The 20,987-nt window shown below is 39.4% G+C and overlaps 1 protein-coding gene across 1 annotated transcript in view; it reads left to right on the plus strand.

The window, feature by feature from the left end:
• The window catches only part of LOC117829109 (E3 ubiquitin-protein ligase HECW1), an 82,980-nt gene that overhangs the window by 53,421 nt on the left and 8,572 nt on the right, over positions 1-20,987 (plus strand). The window contains exons 11-24 of the mRNA XM_034706660.1: positions 2,149-2,247; positions 6,955-7,108; positions 9,734-9,840; positions 9,958-10,064; positions 10,158-10,343; positions 10,572-10,706; positions 12,897-13,011; positions 13,149-13,245; positions 14,164-14,247; positions 14,354-14,460; positions 18,642-18,756; positions 18,908-19,021; positions 19,126-19,278; positions 19,393-19,491. Of these exons, the coding sequence (XP_034562551.1) occupies positions 2,149-2,247; positions 6,955-7,108; positions 9,734-9,840; positions 9,958-10,064; positions 10,158-10,343; positions 10,572-10,706; positions 12,897-13,011; positions 13,149-13,245; positions 14,164-14,247; positions 14,354-14,460; positions 18,642-18,756; positions 18,908-19,021; positions 19,126-19,278; positions 19,393-19,491 (1,672 nt within the window). The remainder of the gene's footprint in view (positions 1-2,148; positions 2,248-6,954; positions 7,109-9,733; positions 9,841-9,957; positions 10,065-10,157; positions 10,344-10,571; positions 10,707-12,896; positions 13,012-13,148; positions 13,246-14,163; positions 14,248-14,353; positions 14,461-18,641; positions 18,757-18,907; positions 19,022-19,125; positions 19,279-19,392; positions 19,492-20,987) is intronic.

The raw sequence follows: 20,987 nt of genomic DNA on the forward strand, positions 1-20,987 counted from the left end.
ACCAATAAAGGAAATCAACATTATACAATACGATTGATTGCAATTTAAAGGAAAAACCAAAGTGCTTGACCCCAGCAGTGATTGGATTACTGTCACCAAGCATTTTGCTGGCACAGTTTGGGTCCACTTTTCCCCTTAGTGAAGGGGTCACTGCAAATCAACAAACAGTCATTTAATATCTGTCTGATAGGAGTGGTTTCATTTTCATGTTGGATCCTGTCCAGCAATATTAGCAACAGCAGTGGAGCAGGTTAGTGAAACTTTCGATTACCGGTCGCTAGAAAGAAACTTAAACCATGAGTGGTGGTGACGATAGCAGGAGATAAGAATTCTGGGGGTGGACAAGACCCCTCCGCTTAGCGTCGGGGTCTTGTCTCACCCTGTCGGGATCATAGACTGTAAAAAAAATGACCGTCATCTTGCTCGGCTCGAAGTGAGGCTTCCACAAAAACTGCTCCCCCTGGTGGCTGGCTGCAGAATAGGTCAAAAACGTTGTCTCCCCCATTCATTTGATTGGGGCTGCGGTCAAACTTTAAAAGATAAATACACTTTGTATGAATGTTTCTCACATCCGTATGCTGTGGTGATATGTAGTTATTATTTGACTGTTTTGTGTTCAAGGCCTCTTTTTTCTGAAAAGTTTCTTTTTCGTTAGTTATTAGAGTTTAAAAAACGGGGGTTTACATCCGGGTTTACTTTGATTGACAGCTGCCGTAGAGAGAAACTCCGGAGGACCTCGGGACAGTATGCTGTAGGGCTGAGCTTGTTACTGTGGAAACACACAAATTCCCTACTGTGCAGACTCTGGCTGCAGACAATTAAAAAAATGTCTGCGTTCTGGAACGGGATATTTTGGCTTCAAAACCGTTCAATGGGAAATCCCTTACTTAGCGACCGGTAACCTAAAGTTTCTCTCACCTGCTCCACTTCCATTGCTTATATTGCTGGACAGGATCCATTATAAAAATGTCTATAGCCTGCCAAATTAGCATGCTAACCCAAAGAAACATTTAGCCACATTGTTTTGATGTAAACGGAAACTAACAGTTTTCCTCACCTTACTGTTCTGGTGTCAACAAGTAGAAGTAAAATGTGCCGTAACTCTTTTCAACAAATGTGTCGACTCAGGGGGGGAGTACATCCTAACTAATGTCATAGCATTGAATTGTTAACATTTTCACCAGGAAATCACTCAGTCCATCCAATCTTACCACATTCACTTCTCATGTTTGTGTATTCACTTAGCATTAGCATGTTTTCCCTTATTCTGCAAATGAAATGCTGTAAGCGATGAATTCCAGTGGGAAGTATCAGAAGATTATTGATTAGTCTGATCTTGTAAATATTTCCACTCGGACGTGAGACAACTCTGCACATCACATGATGATAATATACAGATACAGATGCTTTAAAAAACTGTGGTAACATGTCAATGTGTTTTCTGCCTTTTTGGCCCAAGCGGCTAAGAAATCAAACTTTAATGCTAAACAATAAGTTGAAGAGCACCGCTGGTTGTCACTGATGTCACACACCACCCCTCCAGACACTGCAGCATAAAACATAAAACACATCCCAGTACAACCCTATGTCACCTTGATTATTTAGCTCACCAACCCCCATCATGCTGATTTCAACACAGACACTGCAAAGTTTGGGTGAAATACTACGGCTGCTTTGAGTGCATGAGGATGCTGACTTCCTAACAACAGTTGGTAGAGTATTTCATCCTGAAGACAGTTGAAGATACAGCATTTAGCCAAACTTTAGACCACTTCACAAGTTCAACCATCCTGACATATGCTTTGTGCTAAATTGGTTCCTATTAGTCCTGGTGGTTTTAGGGTCGTCCAGAAGCTTGCAACTCTTGATTTGATTTGTTGGACAATATTTGGAGAGAACTGATTTATCAGACCTTATGTGTTTTTATTTGATGTTTTCCCATGATTCAACTGAAGAAATGTGGTCTCCATCCAACGCCAATGGTCTACATCATGCATTGGCTATCAGCTTTGCCTACAGGACAAAAATAATTTCCTTTTAGATGGTTAAGTATGACGTGAAAACAGGGAGTTTCAGCATCCCATGATGATACAATTGATCCCCAGCCTTATGGTAACATAAACACACTGTCTCTCTGATGTCCTGTAGGCTCAGACTTCTCCCCTCCTGTTGGTCATCTACCAGTCCTGCGACCCAGCCATGACCTAAACCATTTTCCTGCTGCCACTGACCCAGCCTTACCTCCAAGTAAGATCCAACACCTCCCAGTCTTACTCTGGAGTCACATCCCTTCGCCTTGGTTTGCTGTGGCTTTTTGCTTGCATGCTGCCATGAATGTTTCTCCCTCCCTAACATTTCCCCTGTGTTTGCCATCAACCATCTCATCTTTCCCCCCTTCAGTCCTCTTTAGGTTTAGATGTATCACATCGCACTGCTCTTTGTTGCTTGGCTCAAGGTAGGGTCTGCATTGAGTGTTGGACGTTGGAATGGTCTCTGGTCTTCGACGATTCAAAGCAGGAGACTCGGATGCTGGAAGACCTGTATTCTGCTTCATCATCATCATCCAACTGGAGGTCCAGAGCATGGGGCATTTAAAGTCTCTTTTCTGCTTGTTGATGTCATAGGCCGCAATTTATAACCTCAAAATTTGCACAAATGTGTGTAAGGAAGATGAGTCACTGGAACTACCTCTTAATGTACTTTCCCCAGAACTAAAAGGTTCCTGTGCCCCCATTGTTGTCTGCGTTTTGACCGCGGGCTGAAGTCCCGGGTAGATTATGCAAATCAGGCCAGTGACGTATGGAGAAAAAAAATAATAATAATAATATTTTGAAATCTTAATAAAAAACTAAACTAGTATGCATTCCCAGGAACTCCGTCTGTGTTTCAAAAACTGTGTAAACTCCACAAACACCATTATGTTCAACAGAAAGTCCCAGGATCTTTAAAATGTACTACCCATCAAGCAGGGGCTTTTCAGGGGGGAGATTATCTAACCCCTGAACCAAATTTAGACCCTGGTTCCTCCGGTCAAAATGCACGCGTAGTTCATGGGTGAAGTCCCTAGTTCCAGGGTAAAGTTCCTGAAAGTTCCTTTAGTCAGAATCTGTCAATGAAATTTCCATTGTTGGCAAATGATGACTCAGCACTTTTCTTTCCAGGTTTGTCAGACTTTGAGGTTCAGACAGAGGGGAGGAGAAAGTACATTTTCAGGGGGGTTGCAGAGGAGCCAACACTGTCAGCCCATAGCTCATGGATGCAGTAAAATCACTTCCTGTTAGAATACTGGAAGATGTTCTTAAATTGGTACACAACAGTTTTTAAAAACCAAAGTGAGGACCTCAACATCATACCTGTGGTTGTCCACAGATTCAGAGGTTGTTGCTGTAGGCTTATATTGCATAAAATAGTCAATGAAATCAATTCATAAAAGAAGCTTAAGCTAAAAAATGTAAACTCAGTTTACAAATACAAAATATATTTTTTATTTTTTTATTACACAAATCAGAAATGCCACTTGTTTTGTTCAGTGGACTAATCTTCAACAGTAAACACTAGCTACAGAGAGTGTGTAGTTTATTCCACCTTCACTTTAAGCATGTTGAGTCAATCAAAGTGCATTTTGGTCGACATAGAGTTGACATAGTGACACTAAAGTGTTTTGTTTGTGGAGGAGAACAAAGTGTGAAAAAGTTAGCTTCATTATTTGATCACACGATCACCAAAAGCCAAACACAAGTAATCAGAAATGAAGCTCCAAAGCCAGAGTGGAAATACTTCCTCCCTAAATATGGTGGGTACCGATGATGAGAGACTGTCCTGTATATGTGTGTGTGTTTGTTTGTGTGTGTGTGTGTGTTTGTGTAGGAAGAGGAGTCGTGACAACCAACAGAGGGTTTTTCTTTCCTGAGGGGGCAGCCTTCATCTTCCTCCTCCTCCTCTTTTAGCAGTTCGTCAGAGCTGAGAAAAGCTGCTACTGCAGTTGTCTCACACATTCACACTGTGTCCATTTAAGAGCCAAATTAAATCCTTAATCCGAGTTCTGACATGAAGAATACACAAAGTACCAAACTGTTTCCGTTCTGCCCTCTAGCATACATTTAAATTTCCTTCAAACAGGCAGCAACAAAGAGAAGCAGGAATTAAAACTATCACATACTGCATAAAGTGTGTGATGGATGAATGGTGTGAAGACACTAGTGGTGATGATTCAGGGAGGATGCAGGACGGGTTGACGGTTGAACATGTGGACGACTAAACCAGGGCATTGATGATCAGTGGAGGTGACACCAAATACCAAAGAAGAGAACAGATTCAAAGTTTAGCAGCAGTAAGAGGATTGGTTGGTAGAAGCTGTGGCAAAATCTGGTTGGTGAAGGTGAGAGAAACAGGAGAAACAGGAGGTGGTGGAAAGGAAGAGAGAAAGACAATGATATGAATGAATGATGACTGAATGAACGAATATGAGACAGAATTCCTGCTTGAACTTAAGCTAAGCTTTATTAGAGCTGCTGGTAGTTGAAGTACTCTACAGAGTGTTAATATTCTAACGTTTCAGTTGTAAACATGTCTTTCAATGAGTCAACTTGGTCTTTACTGAAAGGCTTTTTACTGGTAGGACTTCACATCATTGATAACTATCTCATAGTAACTCCTACCATAACTTTACCCTGAATTTCAAAAGACAGCAGAACTACAGTTAAAAGAAACAAGTCAAAATCAATGTCAAATAACATCGGCGACATCTCTTGGATTAGAATAGGGATAGAGTCTCTAAACTGAGATTAAGGCTACGTTCACGCTGCAAGGCTTAATGCTCAATTCCGATTTTTTGCTCTTATCCGATTTTTTGTTTGCCTGTTCACATTACCATCTATAATGTAACCTGTATCCGATTCAAGTGTGAACTGTTTGCAGCTCCGAACTGCCCCGCATGCGCAAAAGAACAGTAACAATGACGTCACATGCAGCTGTTTCACAAACATAAACATGGAGGAAGTCAGCATTTTCGTCTTTGTTACAAAGTTTTTGTGCAGTGCAAGCTTTGCTTGTATGGAAGTGTCACCCCATATATTTATAAGGTCCAAGACCTCACTGTCCCTCCATTAACTAGCTCCATCGTTGCTATCCTCAATTTTTGCAAGGCTACCGCCACACAGAATTGTGACGTGTGTCGCTATAAAGTGACGTAAAAGTATCAAATGCGCATCAAATCCGCCTTGGCCGTTCACACTGATATCGCATTGAAAAATATCTCATCTGTATCTGATTCAGGACCACATATTGAAGTGGTCTAAATCTGATTTGAAAAAATCAGATATGGGCCAGATTTGAGTGTTCACACAGCCTCTAAAAATCTGACCTGGTCACTTGACCCCAAAAAATCGGATTTGGGCCCCTTTTGTCTGCAGTGGGAACATAGCCTTAAATTCTGACTAACTGTTTTGTCTAAATGGAAGACAACTGTCAAAGCAGTCAGAATGGAGCACTGTTGACTAACACAGCTAACAACAGGATCACAGCTGGTAAAAGATGGGCATGTGGCTACGGTTAGCAGAGCTAGCACCACCAGCCTGTGCTGGTTACCCCTGCATTGGGATTTTGGACCAATAGTAAGAAAAGAACAGTAATTCAGATTAGCAATTCTGCTGCCAACCAGTGAGGGGGGGTGATATTTGATAGTTAAGTTGATGAAACTTGGACATCCCCACTTTACAAATATAGAAAGGAAGGAATTTGTCCTGATACATTTCTTGTGTTCAATGCTGAAAAACACAAATTTTGCTCTTTGATAGCTAGTTTGATACAATGGTGAGGACTTGTATGACCTTATGGTAGCCATTCCTAATATTTGGAATACTCAGCTGACCAGGCCCTAAGTGGTGTTGTTCCAGCATCTCAAAGAGTTAAATAAATAATGACGAAATGTTTAAGAGTAAGAAATTGATATACCTCGAAATATTATGTAGCTATTCTGCTGCTTTTTACAGAAGTAAAACATTATTTTTAACACCTTCCGCACCACAGTGATTGTACTGATGAAGTCGGAGTATTGAAACATGCAGGAAATAATAAAAAAAACTATCTTAAATAAAACATTTGAATTGTTTGTTGTTGTTTTCTTTCTTATTTTGATCAAAGCTGGTATGTGTGTGTGTGTATATAAGTACAGCTTGTAATGATTGGTCCACGGAGAGCTTCCTCCAGCTGTGTAGTTTGCCTCAGGTCTGCACTATGTTTGTTTTTTTTCCAGCTTGCCTTATCTAATTTAATTTAACAGCACCAGAGTGGATATTGGACTTAAGTAGTCATCAGCTGGAGTGTTCATGTTTAATTGCATCTCCTGGTGGTGTAAGTATGCAAGTCTTGGCTCACAGGTTTGGCACAACACCTTGATAAAGTGATATGGTGTCAGTGTTTGTGGTTGGAGCTGAATAATGAGGCGAGAAGTGATTTGTAGCTCAATCCTAGATGGATTCACATGGTTTTGACTCACTTCCTTGAACTGGTAGCAGTGTTTCAGGCTTCTCAAACTTTCACTTTAAAGTGAAAGTGGTGGAGAGATAAGCTCATATTCTCCAATCCAACCACCAATCAGCTTGTGAGGAGAGATCTGAAAGTCTGAGTGATCTTCAAGGCAGGCATCAGACCATGCATGAAGGGATTTATTATCCACTCAGTTTTGGTTTCATGATGTAGAGCATCAAAGCAGAGGGAAAAAGCCCGACCGCTCTACTTCTCTTTAAAGTAGCAACTCAATCCTTGTGAGTGGATGGTGTTCAAAGCACGGAGATAAGAAACATGTGGTCTGGATGCTGAAACTTTGAGCCAGTGATTACGAGAGTAAGGATGTGTAAGCTATCCAGTGATGCATGTTCTTGTTGAAGCTACTGAGTTTGGGCGATAAGTTGACTGAGACACATTTTGTTGAATTCACCACCTCTCTGTTGACAGACTGGGAAGCTCGTGTGGACAGCCATGGCAGAGTTTTCTACGTGGACCACGTCAACCGAACCACAACCTGGCAGAGACCGAGCAACAGTGGCAAGTGTAACCACGGCATCCCCCGCTCAGGATCTATGCAGCAGATGGAACAACTCAACAGGAGGTCAGACTGATATACACAGAGAGACAGCTCCAACTGAAATAATCATCAGAAAGTGGTGTATCAACCCATGCTGTCAAGCTGCCTTCAGATGAAACTTAACTAAGAAAACACTGTTTGAGGAGTGTGTTTATTTAGAGTCATCTTCTTCAACATGGTTAAGAATCAAGACACTGTAGCCTCTGTCAAACACTGGGGCTGTCGGCCATATTGGTAGCTGTTAATTGTGTTATAACTAGAAGAACCTTCATGTGTCTAGAACAACTGGATGGAAGAGGATCAGGTACACTGAAAAACATTTTTTTTTTAGGTTGGCCAGTATTTTATTTATTTTTATTCTCACTTTAAAGTCAAAATTCTGAGATACATGTCATAAATTTTGACTTCTTTCTCATAATTTTCAGATTAAATTCAGATTTTTTTCTCATAATTCTGACTTTTAATCTCAGAATTCAGAGAATTCTGTCCGTACCTATAAAATATTTGTTTCAGTGTGCCTTATCGTCTTCCATACAACTGCATTGTGCAGTGGTAAGAACGTTTTGCATGAAACTTGAGAGAAAGCAAAATATGGCGTTAAAGCAAGACAAATATTTTAATATTAAAGCAATATTTTTTGGGTCGTAATGAAAAAATAAAGAAAACATTGGAAGGGCTGTCGCTAAAAACATAATACAATTAAAAGTAATGAAAATATACGATACAATAAATAAATATGATAAATAATAAACACAATAATATTATGAAAACACAAGTTCTAAAATTATATAATAAAAGCACGAGTGAAGAGCCCAAGTCTTGATTTTTAATACTGTTAAAGCAAAGATGTAACTTTCTTTCAAGCTCTAAATCTACCAATGAAAACATTTCCCTCCTCTTCTCTGTATCTCTCAGTTTACCTGCAGTACACAGCTACCATAACAATCTTTAAAAAGCTGAACAAAGACAAGCAAAAATAGACATATGAATATCTGCATTCATATAAGTCACAGTAAAATATTAATACACATGAATATGAATAAAAACAAAAAGTCAACTTTCTGTAAATTGTATGTCGGGTATTTAGCTTACAGATGTGCAGCTAGTGCTGAAGAGATAAGAATGGATTAGTTTGTTACTTTATAGAGAGGGTTGTTTTATGTTCAATACATGCATATTGGTGTTATATCATAATAATCTGTTGGTGCGATCAGTGTTTTGGTAGAGTGGAGTAGAGTAGAGTAGAGTAGAGTAGAGTTGAGTAGAGTAGAGTAGAGTAGAACTTTATTGTCCCTGAGGGGCAATTCACTTTGCAGACAGTAGTCCACACAATACAAAACAAAACAATCGATCCACACATTGTCCACGTATAGATCACTGTGGTTACAGATTATTCAAGTAACCAACAGAATGCCAACAGAATGAAAGACAGTTTATATCTGTTTGTGCTGCACCTGGGAAAAGACTGAACCTTCTCCCTGATGGCAGCATCTGAAACTCCTTATGCAAAGGATGCTGGGGGTCCATAACTATGCCGTCTGTGCCTTGGAGATAGCTCTCACTTCACAAATGCGCTGAAGGTCATCAAGAGGGGCACCAGTAATATTACAGCACTGCCTGAGGGTTTTCACAAGCTGGTGTTGCAGGTTGTTGTACTGAAATTGATTCTTGCATCACATGACACCTTCACTTTCTATGTCTGAATCAGCTGTCCATTATTATACATTTAATAGACTCAGATTAAGATTCAATATAGTAACAATAAAACTAAAGATAAATCTAAATACTATAAACTAATTCTTTTTTTTTTTATTTCTTTCTGTCAAATAACTTTAAAAAACCAAGAGGGGTGAAACTTTCATCATTTGAAAGAAGACAAAAGAAGAGGACCCAAATGCAGACAGAATAAATAGGGTTTAAATGCAAAAGCCAGGAGATAAAGAAAACCGTGCTTACAACAAAATCCAAAGAAAATCCACACCAGAAACACTAGAACACACGGAGGAAAGACGCAAACAAGACTCAATGAACTGACAGAAGGAGAAAGTAACGGCAGGCAGGGTAATCAACACAGGTGTGACAAAAGACACAGGTGAAAATAATTAGACTAATCAAAGCACAGGAAGGAAGCACACAAGAGCAGGAAGTAGAACTAAACCAGACACACAAGGGACAAGTTATCCAAAAATAAAACAGGAAACACACCCCAAAGAAAATACTTACACAAGGATACAAGAACACAAGACATGAATCACCACTGAAATACACAACATGAAAAATACAAAATAAAAGAGTGACAATGAACAAGACAGCGCAAGGAATGATCAACAAATAAAAGAGGAACTCACCAAGAAATATAAATCTAGTAAAAATACAAAACTAAACAAAAGCAACTCATGGCAGAAACAAGGCAGTGAAAAAGGAGGCATACTTTGAGAACTCTAGTGTAAGCTGCATGTGATCCCTGGAGTAAGGCTGACATCTGGTGACAGGAAAGGAAATGTCTTTACAGAATTTCTATGAGGCATATTCTGTTCAACAGAACGAACGCTCTGCATGAAACCCTCAATGCAACAAGGGGCACTTATTATATCTTGTTAATAGTTTCTCCTTAGATTATTATAAGAAGATGACCGGTTGTTTCTGCAGGTACCAGAACATCCAGAGGACCATGGCCACAGAGGAGGACGGTGGTGGAGGTCCGAGGTTAGAGAGGAGCAGCAGTACAGAGAATGAGTCAGATGCTCCTCCGACAGGTACAGGACTGACACCTCCATGTTTTTGTATTGATGTATAATAAATCCCAGTCAAGACTAGCCTCTGTAAACTGAAGAGAGAAAGGAGAAAAAAACATATCTACTGTTCGTCTGCAGGCCCCGCCTCCCCTGTCAATCACCAGAAGATCAGCAATCTCCTCCAATCACCTGCTGTCAAGTTCATCACACACCCAGAGTTCTTCACTGTGTTGCACAGTAACTATGTAAATACAGCTCACATATCTCTATATAAGGACTCCACTTACACGGTGCCGTGTCAACTTTTAAAAGTAACCCTGAGGTTGTCGTCTTCACAGGCAGCCTACCGGATGTTCACCAGCAGCAGCTGCGTGAAGCACATGATCCTGAAGGTGCGGCGCGATGCCAGGAACTTTGAACGCTACCAGCACAACCGGGACCTGGTGGTTTTCCTCAACAAGTTTGCAGACACTCAGCTGGAGCTGCCACGAGGCTGGGAGATTAAGACTGACCCTCAAGGAAAGGTAACGTATGCAGCATGAAGCCCCAGTGAAGAGTATGAAACCAGTGGACGGTTTCTCTATGAATCTACATTTATTGATTGGCCTATGCAATTAGAAAAGAACCAGAAAAAGGGATGATAGTAAATGACAGGAAAGGCTGCCAGTGTGTCAAATTTGCTTACATTGCAGATCAGGAAATGATTGCGACACATACGTCTCAGTTTGATCCTTCTGCTCTCTGTCTCTCAGTCTTTCTTCGTGGACCACAACAGTCGAGCCACGACCTTCATCGACCCTCGCATTCCTCTGCAGAACGGCCGGCTTCCCGGGCACCTCGCCCACAGACAGCACCTCCAGAGACTACGCAGCTACAGCGCTGGAGAAGTACGCACACATGTAGTACTGATTTAGAGAAACAGAAGAGCAACATTTAAATCCAAAGGACAACTATTTCATGTGATATCTGCTTTTGTCCCATGCTTCTTAACATTTTGGAAAATCAAAGTAGGGGAGAACGGGGTTGGTTACTGTTTTGATGATTGTTCATCATCAAAACATCTTTCAATAGTCATTCCTACATTAAATTGAAGCTTAAGGTGTTGTCATTGTAACAAAGAGACATTGTCACAATGGTAATTTAATGGGAAAAATCTTTTAAAAAAGGCAAGAAGGCAGAACTAAATTTGAAAGTTTAATTGCACTGACAAGTGATAGGCCGACATAACGTAATGCATTTTAACATAAAATGAGCGAGGAACATGAACAGGAAACACATCTTTAGGCCGGCCTATATAAAAACATAAAGAACAAAACAAATAGGCCGAGCAATAACGGCCTACTCAACTAGGCGTTACATGTGACAACCAACCCCAAAGAGAATGTGACGACCAACCCCAACTGGAATTTTTTGCTAGCATCAAGGCTAACAACCATCTAACAACTACTTAGCTAGCTAATAAAAATCTAAACTATAGCTTTCCCCTCACACTTTGTAAGGGTAACACTTGTTCAGTTATAAACCCATCGTTTAAAAGCCTAGAAGAAAACTACTGTGGAGCTGAATATTTACAATTTGACATGAAAAACACAAACAGTCCTCTCACCTCAAGTTCAGCTGTCTTACTCCAGAGAAGACTATGAAGGTGAGCTCTGATCCTAATTCTGGAAATGTCCATACCCCAATTTGAGAGACAGTGTCCTCTGGTGGCGAGATATAACAAGTGTGCCAACCAACCCGTGTGACAACCAACCCCGTTCTCCCCTATATGTAGTAGGATATTATCTCTATATTCTGATGTAGCACTCAAGCCCTTTAGTTACAACTGAATACATCCAAAAAGTCATCTCACATATATTTTACTCTTCTAAAATGCACAGCTTTGCAGTGCATTGCAAACTCCCCTGCAAGGTGTACAAACAGACATTTAGACTAGAGAGGAGAAGGCGAGGGGAGGATGCAAAGCTGAACCAGCAGCAGCAGCAGCAGAAAGTGGGGGCAGGATGGGTGTTGCAGGGATCAGTAAGAAGGAAGATGTGTTTAAATGCATTGCCTTGTCTTTAGAATCATAGACATAATAAAGAGTAGACGCCGCATCGACCACTATAACCTATTGGCGCTGACAAGCCGTAGGGCCGCCATCTTGGTCCGGTCACCCGCTCCATTTAGTGTAATCTGTTTGGCAGGCGCAATTAAGTGTCAGCGCATTTAATCAATCATAACTCGCTGAATACCAAACAGATTTTCATGCTGGGTTTTTTTCTGCAAACGTCATACATGTAGGTATGATACAGGACACATGGTTCGGCGTATTTTAATATTCATAATGGGGTTAACAGTAATAGAATATTCTGATATGAAAAAAAAAAATTCCTTACTTACTTTTGTGCATTGCCTTTACACTGCTTGGCAGTACCTGCACCCAAATGGACTTGAAGCACTTTGTTACTCTTACTGATCTTGTTTCCTCTTGTCTAGATCTTTGCTTGTGTTGTTCTTGTTCTCGTATGTACGTCGCTTTGGATAAAAGCGTCTGCTAAATGACATTGTAACATTGTAACATATGTGATATATGTGATGTATGATAGGTATTTTGCAGCACAGTGCTCTGGCATCTTGAAGTCTCTGCTGCTTCAGTTTACATTTACAGATAGGATCATGGGTAGGATGACCGGACCAAGATGGCGGCCATATTTCTTGGGCCCCAGCAGCCAATGCAGCGTCTACTCTTTCTATGTCTGTGGTTAGAATGAGCTGTGATTGGCAAATGACTTCCTGTGTCACAGGATACAGGATTTCAGCGTCAATACAAATGTGTAGTGACTGTAGTCCAACGCAAAAACAGCATTATCAAATTACGCTGAGTGATAGAAACAAACATAAAGAACTCTTCTTATAAGCATTAAAATATTGCCATGATTATTACTCGATGAATCCATCAAAACACACTTCATTTTTACACCTTGAGGACCTCTAGGTAAGCTGTGGAGGAGGTAAAAGGAGAGATAAGGGGGATATAGTAGGTAATATTCTTGTTTTTAGGTATTTCTAAGTGTGTTGTTTTTTTTTATTCCCAGGCCTCTGATGTGTCCAGAAGTCGTGGGGCTTCTCTAATGGCCAGGCCTGGTAACAGCCTGGTGGCGGCCATACGAAACCAGCATCACCCTGACTCACAACAGCTGAATGCTCCATGTAAGCACTGATAGTTAATGAGCAAATATCAACCTCATACAGACACACTGTTCAGTTTGAACTCGTTCTATGTCACGGTCTTTCCTGTGCTAATGTAAGACGCTTCTGTTCTGTCTGTTTATTTCCCACCTCACCAGCCTACAATGACAAGATAGTGGCATTCCTTCGACAGCCCAACATTTTTGACATGTTGCAGGAGAGACAGCCGAGCCTAAGCAGAAACCATGCACTGAGGTATGCTTCATCTGACATGCAAACAGAAAAGGAGAAAATAGCAACCTTTGACAAACAATGCCTGATGTGTGTCAGGTGGTTTACCCGATCTTTGTAGGTTTCAGGTTGTCTTCGAGGTTTCAAGCAGGACTTAACATCAATACAATAATACAGACGCATCTTTGATTTCAACATAGCCTAAAAAGTCACCAAGAATGCTTTACAGATACAGCCAAATACCGTAAATCTTCTAATAAAAGCCCGCCCCAATTAAAGGCAGGGTCCCTTTTAGTAGCCTGGTGTGGCTGTTCGGTTTGACAAATAAAGACTGCTCTAATTAAGCAGCCTGTATATATTAATGACACTGATGTTGAAACGCCATATGTCACATTTACTGATCACAAATGCAGCGCAGAGAAAACAGGGGACTTGAAGGCTGTCAAGTTTGCACAACAAAAAGCAGCAGGAGAAGCCTTTTCTATTGAGTTTGAAGAGAATGAGAGGAAACGATGCTGAACTTTAATTTACATCCAAGAAAGATGATAAAAAACTGACAGCAGAGTGGCGGCAGGAGGAGGGTTGATCAGCTGGAGTGCATGTGCAAGTAAATCCACAGCATGCCGACATGGCATAGATCAGCGTTTCAGTCTCCTACAAGTTGATCAAGATGACAGCTGAAGAAATGTATGCATAGCTGTGTGACAGGGGGGACTTTTTTTTTTTACTTGTGATGACTGTAAAGACTGTAAAAAAGGCCGGAATAACTACAGACTCCATCTTTGTTTGGCAAAATTTGTATTAAAGAAATAGTTTAAACCCTTTCTTTTAGTGACACCTGTCCCAAATAAAGGCCTGGGCTACTACAGTGTGTATCTGTGACAATTCAAGATAGTATGTATAGGGAACAGCTGATTAGAACTTTGTTTTGCTGACTTTCAGGGAGAAAATCCACTACATCCGGACAGAAGGTACTCAGGGAGTGGAGAAGCTGTCGTGTGATGCAGATCTCGTCATCCTGTTAAGGTAAAGAACAGAATAAACCTACCTTCCACAAGAATGTAAAACAACTGAAGTCACACACAAAGCTTTTGTATAACATCTTCTTCACTCATCTGTGTTGTTTCTGTAGCTTATATGAAGAGGAGATCATGTCTTACATTCCGCCTCACCCCATCCACCCGGGCTTCAGCTTCTCTCCTCGCTGCTCCCCGGTCTCCTCACCACAGAACTCTCCTGGTAGGTGCTTCAGCATGACAATCACAAATGACTTAAGGTCACTACATCTTAGTAACATGACACATGCACACAAAAGCTATAGTAATTATTACTGTGGGAATGTGCATGGTGTAAAACACACAGTAGCCAAAGTAAGGCAACCTGCGTTACAACAGGGGGCAATCTTAATTCACTATACCCTTTAAAAATGGAGGAGACAAAGAAGAAATGGAGGGAAATACAACATAATAAGTAAAATATTTTCCCTTTCCAATTAAAAACAGAAGGCAAATTGATATGGTAGAACATTTCAACATTGTCCAACAGAGAGCAGCATAGCTCTGCCGATCCTCCTTAAAAACTCTGTCTTGTTTTTTGTGTTTGTGTTAAAAACAACAAATGCAGCTAGAACAAAAAGCTAAATCAACAATATTGTTCATTTTATTACAGAATCAGTTTCATACTGAAATCAGTTTTTAATGTTGTGGTCTAATTTGGATTACTGTTGTCCTGAAAATGTTCTATAATATTAATTCAGTCATTTTGGAAATTGGCAAAATGGAAAGTAGTTTGTAATCTCACTGGTGTTGGTCATAAATCAGTAAGGTCACATTATTTATCCTCTGAAAACAAATATTACTTACTTACAAATATGACTTATTACTGTGACAGGTTAAGTATTTAATTATGTTCATAAAGACACTGTCAAAAGAACACCTTCACATTGTTGGTACTGTGTGTATACTCAGCAGAGCTCAAATTGTTAGTTGAAGATGCACAAACATAAACACAGAAACCTCAAAATGGTAATCACTGCTGTTTGGAAGAGCCTGCTGTGCTGTGTTAGAGGGCACTAATGTTATCTTAATGAGAGCACAAGTAAACAAGAACCAGATATAAGTGTGTGTATTGGGGTATGCATGTTTTTGGCAGGAGGTTTTATAAAGAGAAACTGGGTCACAGCAGACAAGGCTGTCTTTAAATTGTGCGTCATTCATTAGTTGTGCTATTGTTTTTGACTGAAGAAAAACAGCATGAGAAATGCTGTGAGGTCATCTGGATTGCGCTACATCAGTTTCACACAGAGACAGATCCGTTAGAGGCCACTCAGTTCATACGGACTCCGTAAATGTGATTTTGTTTAATCATGCAGTGGAGGGAAGTTATTGTAGCTTCTGAAAAATGATGTGTCAGACACTCAGGGATAAAAGAACAGTCAGGTTTTGTAATTCTAGGACCCGAAACCGGTGTGACAGAGGGTGCAGTTCAATCAGATTTATTTTCAAGTGAAGTTGGTAGTCGAGTTTGAGGCTGTGGTGGAGAACAGATGGATCTCGAAGCAGGGGAAAAACATCTGAAAATCCAGGAAGAGTAGTGATCCTGAAGGACACAACAATACACACCAGGGAGAGGAAGCAACTGAAACACTAGGAATGAAGGAGGAGCCATTGATTTTATTCTCTTCAGGTAATAAGCAACTTAAATACCTCCAATACAGTGCACAAAACCATTCTGTTGCCCTGAGTGTTTGCAACTTTAGCTCATTATAACTCATGTAGCTAGTGGGGCTTTTATTTTGACATTGTGACCGAACTAGAAAGCTTTTAAAGAGCCAAAATATACTGCAGATATGGAAATGATACAAAATACACACAATAACATACCAAAATATCTTCATACACAAGTGAGTGCAGAAACTTAGCACATCATTTTTCTTTAATTTTGTAGTTCTGGAAATAAGTTAATGCCAGTTGTCAATGTTATTCAGAACCTCCAATCAAAAGTGCTGATTGTTCAAATTTAGATCTTACATACTGTATTGTAAAAATGCTGTTCTCTGTCCGTCTCAAATATCTATTAGATCTCACTTAATGTTTTTCTTTACACATTGGTAGTACAAGTAATAATGTTTGACTCGCTCAAAGAAGAGTTATGATTTACTTGATGTTGATATAATGGCATTTAGTAATTACAGCCAAAGCGCTGGATTATTGTAACACAAAGCTACACAACACAGACAATTTGGATCCCGCTCAGCTGTTAAACCGATGCTGGACTGTTTCATTTTATACAATGTCAGCTTATAACGGTCATTCCCACTGTGCTCCATCTTCAAAACGACCCAGTGAACCATGTCAGTATGCCGGTATAAACAACTAGTGAATCTAAACTGACTGCAGTCATTGTTAATGTCATGAATAAAACTCTGTTTTTTTTTTAAATGTTAAAATGTCGAATTGTTAAATGTTAAATCATTTCATATATAGTACTGAATACTACTTCATCATTTTACCTAACAACATTTTCCGACACATAGATCCTAGTTGATCACCTGTCACACATGTTGGCTGCCCATATGAACACAGCCAATATGAAACCAAACCAACATCAGTAACGTGCTGCTAAAATGTTAAATTATCAGTGATAATTATTGAACTACAGAGCCATGTGACCCTATGAGTAGGTCTGTGAGTTAAACATAAGACACTTTAACATTCAACACTTACATGACAGCACCTTTAAACTATTATTAAGACAGCATTCTATGCCTAATGGAATATGTTCATGCTACTGTATGCTGTAGTTTATATTATTTATATCGTTTATTTGATAGGGGCAATGCAAACCTCTGCCTGTTACAAACAGCTGTAGTAACTGATGCTTTCCATATAGAGATTATAGCTATTGCTAGTTTCCAACTCCTGACCATAGTTAGGCTTTTAAGATAGAAGATAGAAAGATATCAAGATTACATATGTAACCAAGCTAGGGCTGGAAAGGGATTTCTGGGTTTAGAAGATAAAATACCAACAACGCCACCTTGGGACTTTCACCCAAAGAGTTTTAACAATATACTTATTTTTTAGTTACCGCCCCTTTAACAGAGGGTTTCCCCTTTAACAATACACAGGTGAGTCCACAAATGAATACAAAGGCATGGTTTAGAAAAATATATACACAATCTTTATTTAATTGGCAGACAAATAGTTTTAAAACACAATAATTATTACTTCAACCATGAACAGACATACTAGAAATCAGTGTTAGGACACCGCTAACTGTAGCCAGGTTATCTGAATCAGGCCTATAAACACGGCACACTCACTACAATAACACACATCTAGTTAATAAATTAGACTATGCAAAGAACATGAAAAAGCCTGACACAATAAACTGTAGCTACAGCCACGGCTGCTTACACAGTCTGGACGGGGATACTTTAACACTGTTACTGAGTAGAATCTGTAACTCAAGACAAAAAGACAAGCAAAAAGAGACAAAAAGGCAAGGCAAAAGTGGCAATCTGCAACAAAATACATGAACGTTAACCACTTACATACAACAACAACACACGGCACATTAAGATAAACAAAACCCAGTTGAGGTTTACCTCGGCCGTCCGCCACCCTATCACGTCACTACCTCACGCTCGTACCTCGTACTATATGCGTTGCCGGCACACAACGATCCGCCAACCCGAAAGGAACACTGTCCTGGAATAAAAGTGAAAGTTACTCACATGTACGGACATTGAAAACACTTAACACACGCGACTCGTACCTGCTCTCAACCCAGAGCTCTGCAGAGACTGAAGGGAGCTCCGTCACTCAATTTTATCCCCGCAAACAACCAGGTAACCGCAGGTGATTGGTTCCCACCCAGCTGTGGGGCATGAGCGCTAATCAGCCGGTTACACATCACAACATATTTACATCAAAGTTACGTAAAATTACAACAAACTGCTCTAGATCATTATAGAAGAGTTAAAAATACTCACGACTGCCCCAGGGAGGTCTTACCATGTCGGATTTTACAGTTGCCACTATTTGTGTCCCAGGTGTTCCTGACACTATTTTCTTGCTGACATACTAGTTTAAAATTTCCGGTGCTAAGTTTTGCAAACGTTTTAAAAACAGTTTCAGGCAAGTAAAGGATCATTGATCTTCCATCAAATTATATTTAAGAAAACGGTTTCAGGTCATTCACAATGAAAATTAAAAGCCTTAGAGTCAGGACCTCACCTTTTAGACATCATTTTCCTCATAACCTAGGATACAACTTCAAATTTTCCCCCAAAGTTATTCTGAAAGTTCACCTCATTAAACTCTCACAGAGTATCATATACTCTGAATTGCTTCCCTAGTGTTTCTGTCTTTACTCGTGTTTTGTCTGACTATGTATGTCTGTGTTTGTATTCACAGGTTTGCAGAGGGCCAGGGCTCCTGCTCCTTACCGCAGAGACTTTGAAGCCAAACTAAGAAACTTCTACAGGAAACTGGAAGCCAAGGGTTACGGGCAGGGACCGGGAAAGATCAAGTAAGTAACAGTGAATGCATCCATCAAAACGAATATCCCATCTAATATCACAAGAATGATCGTCTGAATCAGATCTGCACTTATCCATAATAACGTATCTGTTGTGTTGTATTTCATTGTTTGAATATAAATCTCTTCCTGGTTGCGTCAGGCTGCTGATCAGAAGAGAACACTTACTCGAGGGAACCTTCAACCAGGTGATGGCGTACTCTCGCAAAGAACTGCAGAGAAACAAACTCTACGTCACTTTCCTGGGAGAGGAGGGGTAAGACGCACTCACAGCACACACATACAAATAACACTAGTATCAATGCGTCACAGTGCATCACGTTATGAAAAACATGAATCTTCTATCTCTTCTCTCTTTAGATTGGACTACAGCGGCCCCTCCAGAGAGTTCTTCTTCCTCTTGTCTCAGGAGTTGTTCAATCCTTACTACGGACTGTTTGAATACTCTGCTAACGACACCTACACTGTTCAGATCACCCCCATGTCAGCGTTTGTTGAGAACCATCTAGAATGGTAAGCTTTGCAAAAACAAACAAACAATGAACTCACAATGAAATGACTGTTTTGTTTCTTTGACAGTCATTATTGCTCCTCAAGCTTCTTGAATATGTGTGTGTGTGTGTCTAGGTTCCGTTTCAGTGGTCGTATCCTGGGCCTGGCTCTGATCCATCAGTACCTGCTCGATGCGTTCTTCACCAGACCCTTCTACAAAGCTCTGCTCAGGCTGTTAGTACACACTCACACAAACCATAACTTTGCACATGTCCCTTTAGCTCTTTCAGAGGATCAAACAATTACCAACATGCACATATGTCAGAGAGTAGTTTATACTGGAGGACGGCAAAGTGCTTTCTATATTTTATTTTGAATTTGACTTTAATTCACTTTAACATTAAACTGTATTGAGGGAACATAATACTAATATTTGAGACTGTGACCTAAGCAGAAAAAAAAACACTGACTTTAAATCACCTTCAAAGAAGAGTCATGTTTTGATACACTAAAATACAATCAGGCTGGAGTTCACAACCAGTGATTTCTCCTCCTGCAGGCCAGGAGAGGAAATGCAAGCTTTAGGCATTTTTAATGTTGGCATCACCAAAAAATACTTCCTCTACTTCTTACATACAATCTACAATGTAATTTAAAAACATGTTGTATTTTAACAACAACAACAACAACAACTGAACAGTTCTTGTTCTTGCTAATAAACAAGTGCCTGCATATACTGTCTGTAAATCACACTTATGACAATGTATTTTCATTATAGTGTTTTTAAACATGACAGGATATGCATTAATGAACATAGTAATAATAATAATAATGAAAAGATTAGTAATGAAATAAACTTGATTGTTATTTGTTGTTGTATTAGTAGTATTAGTATGAGTTTTAGTAGTAGTAGAAGTACTAGTAATTGTTGTTGTAATATTAATGCTTCTATTTAAAATAATCATCATATTTTTAGTAGTAGTAGCCTTGTATACTATTATTATAGTAATGATAATAGAAATAACAGTAACAGCAATAATGATAATTATAACAAAACCAACGAAAACAATAACAATAATTATTATGTTATTATTATACATATTCTAATTATTATTATTAGTAGTAGTATTATTAATTCTACTACTACTTTGAATAATAATCATCATATTATTATTAGTAGTTACATTATGTTATGTTACTATCATACTATTGATAACGGCAATAATAACAACAGTTATTATAATAATAATAATAATAATAATAATAACTGCAATATATATAATACAATACATTTATATAGCAGTTGTCAATACAGCTAACAAAGTGCTTCACAGAAGGCATTAACAAAACAGAAAAAAATGAAAAGCAAACAGTAAAAGTGGCCAATCAATACAATAAATCTAAAAGCATACGTACTTAAAAAAAAAAACAATAAAATCTAATATTAAAGTTAAAATTAAATAAAATCACAGAATAAAAGCTTTACTTCACAGATGTGTCTTGAACGTTGAAGTAAAACAAAGGACTGACTCTTCAAGTCTGATCTTCTCTGTCAGGCTGTTCCAAAGTGTAGCTGCTCTAACAGCGACAGCTCTGTCACCTTTTGTCTTCAGTCTGGACCTTAGAACAGCCTGCAGAGCACTGCCACAGGATCGCACACTGAGAGACTCAGGGTTAAAAGCTTAGAAATATGTACAGTGGTGAGTCCATGTGGGCCTTAAACATAATTA

This window comes from Notolabrus celidotus, chromosome 17 (assembly GCF_009762535.1).
Source record: "Notolabrus celidotus isolate fNotCel1 chromosome 17, fNotCel1.pri, whole genome shotgun sequence".
NCBI lineage: Eukaryota > Metazoa > Chordata > Actinopteri > Labriformes > Labridae > Notolabrus > Notolabrus celidotus.